At 51.2% G+C, this 12,300-nt stretch overlaps 3 protein-coding genes across 3 annotated transcripts in view; all 3 read left to right on the top strand.

The window, feature by feature from the left end:
• The window catches only part of LOC309477573 (uncharacterized protein), a gene marked incomplete at its 3' end in the record, with an annotated part of 61,051 nt that extends 53,374 nt beyond the window's left edge, over positions 1–7,677 (top strand). The window contains exons 2-3 of the mRNA XM_082140847.1: positions 3,584–5,114; positions 7,618–7,677. Of these exons, the coding sequence (XP_081996973.1) occupies positions 3,843–5,114; positions 7,618–7,677 (1,332 nt within the window). The 5' untranslated portion in view covers positions 3,584–3,842. The remainder of the gene's footprint in view (positions 1–3,583; positions 5,115–7,617) is intronic.
• Positions 1–12,300, top strand: part of sar1b (secretion associated, Ras related GTPase 1B) — a 32,141-nt gene that overhangs the window by 1,426 nt on the left and 18,415 nt on the right. The window lies entirely within an intron of this gene.
• Positions 2,956–12,300, top strand: part of LOC309476837 (uncharacterized protein) — a gene marked incomplete at its 3' end in the record, with an annotated part of 180,910 nt that continues 171,565 nt past the window's right edge. Inside the window, exon 1 of the mRNA XM_082139970.1 lies at positions 2,956–3,562. The remainder of the gene's footprint in view (positions 3,563–12,300) is intronic.

Genomic DNA, 12,300 nt, shown 5'->3' with positions numbered 1-12,300 from the left:
CGTGTAGATCAGTGTGTGTGTGTGTGTGTTAACTTGTGTAGATCAGTGTGTGTGTGAGTTAACTCGTGTAGATCAGTGTGTGTGTGAGTTAACTCGTGTAGATCAGTGTGTGAGTTAACTCGTGTAGATCAGTGTGTGTGAGTTAACTCGTGTAGATCAGTGTGTGTGAGTTAACTCTCGTATAGATCAGTGTGTGTGTGTGAGTTAACTCGTGTAGATCAGTGTGTGTGTGTGTTAACTTGTGTAGATCAGTGTGTGTGTGAGTTAACTCGTGTAGATCAGTGTGTGTGAGTTAACTCGTGTAGATCAGTGTGTGTGTGAGTTAACTCGTGTAGATCAGTGTGTGTGAGTTAACTCGTGTAGATCAGTGTGTGAGTTAACTCGTGTAGATCAGTGTGTGTGAGTTAACTTGTGTAGATCAGTGTGTGTGTGAGTTAACTCGTGTAGATCAGTGTGTGTGTGAGTTAACTCGTGTAGATCAGTGTGTGTGAGTTAACTCGTGTAGATCAGTGTGTGTGTGTGTGAGTTAACTCGTGTAGATCAGTGTGTGTGAGTTAACTCTCGTATAGATCAGTGTGTGTGAGTTAACTCGTGTAGATCAGTGTGTGTGTGTGAGTTAACTCGTGTAGATCAGTGTGTGTGTGTGTGTGTTAACTTGTGTAGATCAGTGTGTGTGTGAGTTAACTCGTGTAGATCAGTGTGTGTGAGTTAACTCGTGTAGATCAGTGTGTGTGTGTGAGTTAACTCTCGTATAGATCAGTGTGTGTGAGTTAACTCGTGTAGATCAGTCTGTGTGTGTGAGTTAACTCGTGTAGATCAGTGTGTGTGTGTGAGTTAAACTCTCGTATAGATCAGTGTGTGTGAGTTAACTCGTGTAGATCAGTGTGTGTGTGTGAGTTAACTCTCGTATAGATCAGTGTGTGTGTGTGTGGAGGGACTCCTGAACTCATAGGTGTGTGTGATAAAGCAGTAGTACGGGTTTGGAGTGATTAATGAGAGAGATGTGATTTTTAACCCTTTATCTGTCAGTCATGAGGCTCGGCTGTGACATCATCGTCAGCTGACTGGTTTCTGATTGGTCGACCAGCATGTTACACCACATGACTTTGGCTGACAAACGTTTCTCAAATGTCAGTAAGCAGTGAATGTTTGAAGATGTGGATTTGGACTCACACACTCCGAGATCAGCGGTTCGGCTCCGGCTGTAGCCCTGTGACGGAGAGAGCGCTCCGATGTTCTGATCCGGCTGTAGCCCTGTGACGGGGAGCGCTCCGATGTTCTGATCCGGCTGTAGCCCTGTGACGGAGAGCGCTCCGATGTTCTGATCCGGCTGTAGCCCTGTGACGGAGAGCGCTCCGATGTTCTGATCCGGCTGTAGCCCTGTGACGAAGAGAGCGCTGTAGATGTTCTGATCCGGCTGTAGCCCTGTGACGAAGAGAGCACTGTAGATGTTCTGATCCGGCTGTAGCCCTGTGACGGAGAGAGCGCTGTAGATGTTCTGATCCGGCTGTAGCCCTGTGACGGAGAGAGCGCTCCGATGTTCTGATCCGGCTGTAGCCCTGTGACGGAGAGCGCTCCGATGTTCTGATCCGGCTGTAGCCCTGTGACGGAGAGCGCTCCGATGTTCTGATCCGGCTGTAGCCCTGTGACGGAGAGCGCTCCGATGTTCTGATCCGGCTGTAGCCCTGTGACGAAGAGAGCGCTGTAGATGTTCTGATCCGGCTGTAGCCCTGTGACGAAGAGAGCACTGTAGATGTTCTGATCCGGCTGTAGCCCTGTGACGGAGAGAGCGCTGTAGATGTTCTGATCCGGCTGTAGCCCTGTGACGGAGAGAGCGCTCCGATGTTCTGATCCGGCTGTAGCCCTGTGACGGAGAGCGCTCCGATGTTCTGATCCGGCTGTAGCCCTGTGACGGAGAGCGCTCCGATGTTCTGATCCGGCTGTAGCCCTGTGACGGAGAGCGCTCCGATGTTCTGATCCGGCTGTAGCCCTGTGACGGAGAGCGCTCCGATGTTCTGATCCGGCTGTAGCCCTGTGACGGAGAGAGCGCTGTAGATGTTCTGATCCGGCTGTAGCCCTGTGACGGAGAGAGCGCTCCGATGTTCTGATCCGGCTGTAGCCCTGTGACGGGGAGCGCTCCGATGTTCTGATCCGGCTGTAGCCCTGTGACGAAGAGAGCGCTGTAGATGTTCTGATCCGGCTGTAGCCCTGTGACGTAGAGAGCGCTCCGATGTTCTGATCCGGCTTTAGCCCTGTGACGGGGAGCGCTCCGATGTTCTGATCCGGCTGTAGCCCTGTGACGGGGAGCGCTCCGATGTTCTGATCTGGCTGTAGCCCTGTGACGGAGAGAGCGCTTCGATGTTCTGATCCGGCTGTAGCCCTGTGACGGAGAGCGCTCCGATGTTCTGATCCGGCTGTAGCCCTGTGACGGGGAGCGCTCCGATGTTCTGATCCGGCTGTAGCCCTGTGACGGGGAGCGCTCCGATGTTCTGATCCGGCTGTAGCCCTGTGACGGGGAGCGCTCCGATGTTCTGATCCGGCTGTAGCCCTGTGACGGGGAGCGCTCCGATGTTCTGATCCGGCTGTAGCCCTGTGACGGAGAGAGCGCTCCGATGTTCTGATCCGGCTGTAGCCCTGTGACGGAGAGCGCTCCGATGTTCTGATCCGGCTGTAGCCCTGTGACGGAGAGAGCGCTTCGATGTTCTGATCCGGCTGTAGCCCTGTGACGGGGAGCGCTCCGATGTTCTGATCCGGCTGTAGCCCTGTGACGGAGAGCGCTCCGATGTTCTGATCCGGCTGTAGCCCTGTGACGGAGAGAGCGCTCCGATGTTCTGATCCGGCTGTAGCCCTGTGACGGAGAGAGCGCTCCGATGTTCTGATCCGGCTGTAGCCCTGTGACGGGGAGCGCTCCGATGTTCTGATCCGGCTGTAGCCCTGTGACGGAGAGCGCTCCGATGTTCTGATCCGGCTGTAGCCCTGTGACGGAGAGAGCGCTCCGATGTTCTGATCCGGCTGTAGCCCTGTGACGGGGAGCACTCCGATGTTCTGATCCGGCTGTAGCCCTGTGACGGGGAGCGCTCCGATGTTCTGATCCGGAGAGAGCTTTCATACGCATCATGTAGCCAGAGAGTGTGTGTGTGCTGTGTGTAGATGTGAAGCCGCGTCACTAGCTGTCGCTAACAGGACGCTATCATCATTTCTCTGTAGATGAGTGTGTGATGATCAGCTGTCCTCCACTAGAGAGCTTCTAGTCGACTCGTTAGTTCTCCACTAATCGCACGCTTGTAATGACTGCGGGATTACTAACACTACTAACACTTCAGTACACACAGCTCACGCAACATCAGGGATTATTAATCAGTCCAAAACAGTTACTGGTGTAATAAACTGGTGTTTTCTGAGTCGGTGTGTGTCATGATGAGGAGGATGGTGATGCGGACTCATCTCTGCAGGATAGAGAGAAATCCAGCTTTCATACGCATCATGTAGCCAGAGTGTGTGTGTGTGTGTGAGAGAGAGAGAGAGAGAGAGAGAGAGAGAGTGAGAGAGAGAGAGTGTGTGTGTGTGTGTGTGAGAGAGAGAGAAGAGTGTGTGTGTGAGAGAGAGAGAGAGAGTATGTGTGTGATAGAGTGTGTGTGTGTATCCGTCACCGTGTCACCGTCACACACACTGAGACGAGATTGCTGACGTGTGTATCAGGCGTGTCCTTCACCTTTACCGCTGCTGTTCTTTACTCTAGTTTACACACACACACACACACACACACTGATTAATTCTCCTTGGTGTGTGTGAGCATCAGCTCTCCTGAAGACCAGTGTAAAGTCCACTCTTACACTATTATAATGATGAGATTATTCTCAGCGTACAGCAGAACACGCATCACAGCTGATCATCACTGCAGGACATCACACACACTCTCTGTCTCACACACTCTCTGTCTCACACACTCTCTGTCTCACACACTCTCTGTCTCACACACTCTCTGTCTCACACACTCTCTGTCTCACACACTCTCTGTCTCACACACTCTCTGTCTCACACACTCTCTGTCTCACACACACACTCTCTCTGTCTCACACACACACTCTCTCAGTCTCACACACACACTCTCTCTGTCTCACACACACACTCTCTCTGTCTCACACACACACTCTCTCTGTCTCACACACACACTCTCTCTGTCTCACACACACACTCTCTCTGTCTCACACACACACTCTCTCTGTCTCACACACTGTCTCACACTCTCTCTCTGTCTCACTCTCTCAGTCTCGCACACTCTCTCAGTCTCGCACACTCTCTCAGTCTCGCACACTCTCTCAGTCTCGCACACACTCTCAGTCTCGCACACTCTGTCTCACACACTCTCTCAGTCTCACACACACACTCTCTCTGTCTCACACACTGTCTCACACTCTCTCTCTGTCTCACTCTCTCAGTCTCGCACACTCTCTCAGTCTCGCACACTCTCTCAGTCTCGCACACACTCTCAGTCTCGCACACTCTCAGTCTCGCACACTCTCAGTCTCGCACACTCTCAGTCTCGCACACTCTCAGTCTCGCACACTCTCAGTCTCGCACACTCTCAGTCTCGCACACTCTCAGTCTCGCACACTCTCAGTCTCGCACACTCTCAGTCTCACACACTCTCTCAGTCTCACACACACACTCTCTCTGTCTCACACACTGTCTCACACTCTCTCTCTGTCTCACTCTCTCAGTCTCGCACACTCTCTCAGTCTCGCACACTCTCTCAGTCTCGCACACACTCTCAGTCTCGCACACTCTCTCAGTCTCGCACACACTCTGTCTCGCACACTCAGACTCTCACACTCTCTCAGACTCTCACACTCTCTCTGTCTCACACACTGTCGCGCACTCTCTCAGTCTCGCACACTCTGTCTCGCACACACTCTGTCTCACACACTCTCTGTGTCTCTCTCTCTGTCTCACTCTCTGTCTCACACACTCTCTCTGTCTCACACACTCTCTCTGTCTCGCACACTCTCTCTGTCTCGCACACTCTCTCTGTCTCGCACACTCTCTCTGTCTCGCACACTCTCTCTGTCTCGCACACTCTCTCTGTCTCGCACACTCACTCTGTCTCGCACACTGTCTGTCTCGCACACTGTCTGTCTCGCACACTCACACTCTGTCTCGCACACTCACACTCTGTCTCGCACACTCACACTCTGTCTCGCACACTCACACTCTGTCTCGCACACTCTGTCTCGCACACTCTGTCTCGCACACTCTGTCTCGCACACTCTGTCTCGCACACTCTGTCTCGCACACTCTGTCTCGCACACTCTGTCTCGCACACTCTGTCTCGCACACTCTGTCTCGCACACTCTGTCTCGCACACTCTGTCTCGCACACTCTGTCTCGCACACTCTGTCTCGCACACTCTGTCTCGCACACTCTGTCTCGCACACTCTGTCTCGCACACTCTGTCTCGCACACTCTGTCTCGCACACTCTGTCTCGCACACTCTGTCTCGCACACTCTGTCTCGCACACTCTGTCTCGCACACTCTGTCTCGCACACTCTGTCTCGCACACTCTGTCTCGCACACTCTGTCTCGCACACTCTGTCTCGCACACTCTGTCTCGCACACTCTGTCTCGCACACTCTGTCTCGCACACTCTGTCTCGCACACTCTGTCTCGCACACTCTGTCTCGCACACTCTGTCTCGCACACTCTGTCTCGCACACTCTGTCTCGCACACTCTGTCTCGCACACTCTGTCTCGCACACTCTGTCTCGCACACTCTGTCTCGCACACTCTGTCTCGCACACTCTGTCTCGCACACTCTGTCTCGCACACTCTGTCTCGCACACTCTGTCTCGCACACTCTGTCTCGCACACTCTGTCTCGCACACTCTGTCTCGCACACTCTGTCTCGCACACTCTGTCTCGCACACTCTGTCTCGCACACTCTGTCTCGCACACTCTGTCTCGCACACTCTGTCTCGCACACTCTGTCTCGCACACTCTGTCTCGCACACTCTGTCTCGCACACTCTGTCTCGCACACTCTGTCTCGCACACTCTGTCTCGCACACTCTGTCTCGCACACTCTGTCTCGCACACTCTGTCTCGCACACTCTGTCTCGCACACTCTGTCTCGCACACTCTGTCTCGCACACTCTGTCTCGCACACTCTGTCTCGCACACTCTGTCTCGCACACTCTGTCTCGCACACTCTGTCTCGCACACTCTGTCTCGCACACTCTGTCTCGCACACTCTGTCTCGCACACTCTGTCTCGCACACTCTGTCTCGCACACTCTGTCTCGCACACTCTGTCTCGCACACTCTGTCTCGCACACTCTGTCTCGCACACTCTGTCTCGCACACTCTGTCTCGCACACTCTGTCTCGCACACTCTGTCTCGCACACTCTGTCTCGCACACTCTGTCTCGCACACTCTGTCTCGCACACTCTGTCTCGCACACTCTGTCTCGCACACTCTGTCTCGCACACTCTGTCTCGCACACTCTGTCTCGCACACTCTGTCTCGCACACTCTGTCTCGCACACTCTGTCTCGCACACTCTGTCTCGCACACTCTGTCTCGCACACTCTGTCTCGCACACTCTGTCTCGCACACTCTGTCTCGCACACTCTGTCTCGCACACTCTGTCTCGCACACTCTGTCTCGCACACTCTGTCTCGCACACTCTGTCTCGCACACTCTGTCTCGCACACTCTGTCTCGCACACTCTGTCTCGCACACTCTGTCTCGCACACTCTGTCTCGCACACTCTGTCTCGCACACTCTGTCTCGCACACTCTGTCTCGCACACTCTGTCTCGCACACTCTGTCTCGCACACTCTGTCTCGCACACTCTGTCTCGCACACTCTGTCTCGCACACTCTGTCTCGCACACTCTGTCTCGCACACTCTGTCTCGCACACTCTGTCTCGCACACTCTGTCTCGCACACTCTGTCTCGCACACTCTGTCTCGCACACTCTGTCTCGCACACTCTGTCTCGCACACTCTGTCTCGCACACTCTGTCTCGCACACTCTGTCTCGCACACTCTGTCTCGCACACTCTGTCTCGCACACTCTGTCTCGCACACTCTGTCTCGCACACTCTGTCTCGCACACTCTGTCTCGCACACTCTGTCTCGCACACTCTGTCTCGCACACTCTGTCTCGCACACTCTGTCTCGCACACTCTGTCTCGCACACTCTGTCTCGCACACTCTGTCTCGCACACTCTGTCTCGCACACTCTGTCTCGCACACTCTGTCTCGCACACTCTGTCTCGCACACTCTGTCTCGCACACTCTGTCTCGCACACTCTGTCTCGCACACTCTGTCTCGCACACTCTGTCTCGCACACTCTGTCTCGCACACTCTGTCTCGCACACTCTGTCTCGCACACTCTGTCTCGCACACTCTGTCTCGCACACTCTGTCTCGCACACTCTGTCTCGCACACTCTGTCTCGCACACTGTGTCTCTCTCTCTGTGTCTCTCTCTGTCTCGCACACTCTCTCTGTCTCGCACACTCTCTCTGTCTCGCACACTCTCTCTGTCTCGCACACTCTCTCTGTCTCGCACACTCTCTCTGTCTCGCACACTCTCTCTGTCTCGCACACTCGCAGTCACACACACCTCACAACATCACAGCTGGACCCCTTACATCTGCAAGCTTTGTGAAATGAAATGTTTATTAGATATTCAGGGGTTTGTGTAAATCATGTAGGTGTGCATTTGCTGAATGTTGCCGGTAAATGAAGTATTTTAGCCTGATTGTTTACCAGATCTGTCTAACGGAGTATATGATATGACTGACAGAGATGGTGAACTAATGAAGACGGAGAACATGAGTGTGTGTGAGAGATCAGGCGCTGGTGTTCTCAGAGCCGCCCGGCAAAATAAAAGTCCCGCTTCCAACACATCGGCCAATCAGAAACACTTATCGGCCGATACCGATATTTTTAAAATGCCAAATATCGGCCGATATATCGGTCGACCACTGGTTTCAGTGTGATGTTTCTGTGCGTATGTTAGGGCTGGACCCGAATACTCGAATATTCGTTCGGTGGGTTGGTATTCGATTTGAAAATTTAACATTCGAATATTGTTTTTGTTTTTTTGCGCACACCTGGGATCCCTCTCGAAACGGTTCTCATTCCTGCTTGAATAAGGCAGCGACACACTGGCTGCGTGGCGTGAGCGTCTCAGCTGCGTGGCGTGTCCGTTTTTAGTTCGGCTCCCATGTTAACAGGTTGGAGTTTGCACACTGCCTGCGTGAGACACGCGGAAATCACGTGCATGCTAGAAATAGAACCGACGCCGGTGTTCCAGCAACGGGAGTGTTCTCTGGCTAGAGCGCAGAACAGCGGAGTGTGTGTGTGGACAGAAGTGCAGAACAGCGGAGTGTGTGTGGACAGAAGTGCAGAACAGCGGAGTGTGTGTGGACAGAAGTGCAGAACAGTGGAGTGTGTGTGGACAGAAGTGCAGAACAGCGGAGTGTGTGTGTGGACAGAAGTGCAGAACAGCGGAGTGTGTGTGTGGACAAGTGCAGAACAGCGGAGTGTGTGTGTGGACAGAAGTGCAGAACAGCGGAGTGTGTGTGTGGACAGAAGTGCAGAACAGCGGAGTGTGTGTGTGGACAGAAGTGCAGAACAGCGGAGTGTGTGTGTGGACAGAAGTGCAGAACAGCGGAGTGTGTGTGTGGACAGAAGTGCAGAACAGCGGAGTGTGTGTGTGGACAGAAGTGCAGAACAGCGGAGTGTGTGTGGACAGAAGTGCAGAACAGCGGAGTGTGTGTGGACAGAAGTGCAGAACAGCGGAGTGTGTGTGTGGACAGAAGTGCAGAACAGCGGAGTGTGTGTGTGGACAGAAGTGCAGAACAGCGGAGTGTGTGTGTGGACAGAAGTGCAGAACAGCGGAGTTTGACAGAAGCGCATTCCTGAGCTTGTGTTTTGGGTTAAGCTGCGTTGCTTTGACATTGTGGAAAATAGAAATGTATTAGCCTTTTTACCCGTTATTATCAATCTAAATTAATCTCGTTTTTAATTTAACTTAATTTCGTTTTTCGTTATTTAAATCTACCCTTTACTGTGTCAGTAATTTGTTAGTCAGAAAAATATTACACTACCTTATTAAAAGTATTGCTTAAGTTAACAGACCTGTGTGTGTGTGTGTGTGTGTGTGTGTTTTATATCACTAGTGCAGTGTCGGTTCTCAGAGCATAAGCCCTGCCCGCGTGAGGTGCGCCGCTTCCCGCTCGCGCTGTTCTGTAGTTTACTAAAAGTTTATTAATTCTGAATGTGTCGCGTCTCGCGTGTCCATCTATATTGCACCAAATGTGACACTGCACTCCCAGTGAAGTCGATTGGATGAACGGTTCTCGAAATAATCAAAATGCAAACGGATATACCGACACATAGAGATTCCTGCCTTTATCAGAGAGAAGAATATGTTCAGCACCCTCTCTCCGAAGCTTCGAATATTCCATGTTCATTACTACCGAAGCTTCGAAGCTCAAAAAATGGTATTCGGACCAGCCCTAGTGTGTGGGTGTGTGTTAGTCAGCGAGTGTGTGCAGATGTGTGTTAGTCAGCGAGTGTGTGTTGTTCAGGAGTGTGTGCAGATGTGTGTTGTTCAGGAGTGTGTGCAGATGTGTGTTATTCAGCGAGTGTGTGCAGATGTGTGTTAGTCAGCGAGTGTGTGTTGTTCAGGAGTGTGTGCAGATGTGTGTTGTTCAGGAGTGTGTGCAGATGTGTGTTAGTCAGCGAGTGTGTGCAGATGTGTGTTAGTCAGCGAGTGTGTGCAGATGTGTGTTAGTCAGCGAGTGTGTGCAGATGTGTGTTAGTCAGCGAGTGTGTGTTGTTCAGGAGTGTGTGCAGATGTGTGTTAGTCAGCGAGTGTGTGCAGATGTGTGTTAGTCAGCGAGTGTGTGCAGATGTGTGTTAGTCAGCGAGTGTGTGTTGTTCAGGAGTGTGTGCAGATGTGTGTTAGTCAGCGAGTGTGTGCAGATGTGTGTTAGTCAGCGAGTGTGTGTTGTTCAGGAGTGTGTGCAGATGTGTGTTAGTCAGCGAGTGTGTGCAGATGTGTGTTCAGCGAGTGTGTGCAGATGTGTGTTAGTCAGCGAGTGTGTGCAGATGTGTGTTCAGGAGTGTGTGCAGATGTGTGTTAGTCAGCGAGTGTGTGCAGATGTGTGTTAGTCAGCGAGTGTGTGCAGATGTGTGTTAGTCAGCGAGTGTGTGCAGATGTGTGTTAGTCAGCGAGTGTGTGCAGATGTGTGTTAGTCAGCGAGTGTGTGCAGATGTGTGTTAGTCAGCGAGTGTGTGCAGATGTGTGTTCAGCGAGTGTGTGCAGATGTGTGTTAGTCAGCGAGTGTGTGCAGATGTGTGTTCAGCGAGTGTGTGCAGATGTGTGTTAGTCAGCGAGTGTGTGCAGATGTGTGTTCAGCGAGTGTGTGCAGATGTGTGTTGTTCAGCGAGTGTGTGCAGATGTGTGTTGTTCAGCGAGTGTGTGCAGATGTGTGTTAGTCAGCGAGTGTGTGCAGATGTGTGTTCAGCGAGTGTGTGCAGATGTGTGTTAGTCAGCGAGTGTGTGCAGATGTGTGTTGTTCAGCGAGTGTGTGCAGATGTGTGTTGTTCAGCGAGTGTGTGCAGATGTGTGTTAGTCAGCGAGTGTGTGCAGATGTGTGTTCAGCGAGTGTGTGCAGATGTGTGTTGTTCAGCGAGTGTGTGCAGATGTGTGTTGTTCAGCGAGTGTGTGCAGATGTGTGTTAGTCAGCGAGTGTGTGCAGATGTGTGTTAGTCAGCGAGTGTGTGCAGATGTGTGTTGTTCAGCGAGTGTGTGCAGATGTGTGTTGTTCAGCGAGTGTGTGCAGATGTGTGTTAGTCAGCGAGTGTGTGCAGATGTGTGTTAGTCAGCGAGTGTGTGCAGATGTGTGTAGGGCTGGGTACCGAACTTCGATACTTTTATGGTATCGAAAAATTCTTTATCTTTCGGTGCTAAATTTCGGTTCCATCTGAGCGCGTAAGCGCAAGCTTATCTGTCCTCTCTGCATATTGACAAAGAGCGGAGCTCCGACCCACACACACACGGAGAGGTGCGGACGGATTAAACTGTTTGCAGTTTTGCTGAAGTCACAGAGAGTCACGGTTGGTCTCAAGTGTGGTAACAGTTTTTTAAAACTTCACGCAGACAGCGTTTGCTGCGATATGATATTAATTTAATGGCGAGCAGAAAGCGGTCGCGGTGCTGTTGACGTTACACTTCCTCTTACTAAACAAGCAGCCACAATGGTGTTTTCTCTCCCCTGCCCTGATGACTGACTGACAGGCAGTCATTTTATTAATGTTAGGCTATGTCTACATTAATCCGGATACATTTGAAAACGGCGTTTTCGTTTATAAACGCTCTCCGTCCACACTAGCGTTTTCAGGCGTTTTCGGACGTTTCAGTGTGGATGAGAAACTTTTGAGAAACGCCTGAAAACGCTTAATTCACCTTACTGCGCATGTGTTAATCCCCACCAAAGATCACTGATATGATTCAGATGGAAAAATAATCGCGCAATTCGTCTGACAGGATAATTTTATTTAGTAAAATATCTCACCATTCACTGATGCGGTCCAGGTCGCACGCAGTCACCGTATGTTTGGTCTAAAACGCAACTGCTCTCATGTATTGCCGCGTTTTCAAATGTATCCACTATGGAGTGCGTTTTCAAAAAAGCTTCATTTTCATTAATAAAAACGCCGTCTCCGTGTGGACGGAAGGCCAAAACGGAGAGAAAAATATACGTTTTGTGGACATGCTAAGTGAGTAGTTTTACCAGATTTTTTATTTTATTTTGATAACTGTTTTGATTCACAATTAAGGTGGAAAATAAAAGCTTTGTGTTTAATGTATTTTTGTTGATGTTGAAATTAATTTTAAAACATATGGTATCGAAAAAAGTATCGTTAGGAATCGGTATTGAAACTGAGGTATCGAAATTGGCACCGGATCGAAAAATTCTGAACGATGCCCAGCCCTAGATGTGTGTTAGTCAGCGAGTGTGTGCAGATGTGTGTTGTTCAGCGAGTGTGTGCAGATGTGTGTTGTTCAGCGAGTGTGTGCAGATGTGTGTTGTTCAGCGAGTGTGTGCAGATGTGTGTTGTTCAGCGAGTGTGTGCAGATGTGTGTTGTTCAGCGAGTGTGTGCAGATGTGTGTTAGTCAGCGAGTGTGTGCAGATGTGTGTTAGTCAGGGGTGTAACGATATTCGAACCGAACCGAAAAACCGCGATACACCACCCACGATACGAATCGCGATACTCTC

This window comes from Leuciscus leuciscus (assembly GCF_965113295.1).
Source record: "Leuciscus leuciscus genome assembly, chromosome: 16".
Lineage (NCBI taxonomy): Eukaryota > Metazoa > Chordata > Actinopteri > Cypriniformes > Leuciscidae > Leuciscus > Leuciscus leuciscus.
This window is presented reverse-complemented; position numbering and strand designations above follow the sequence as displayed.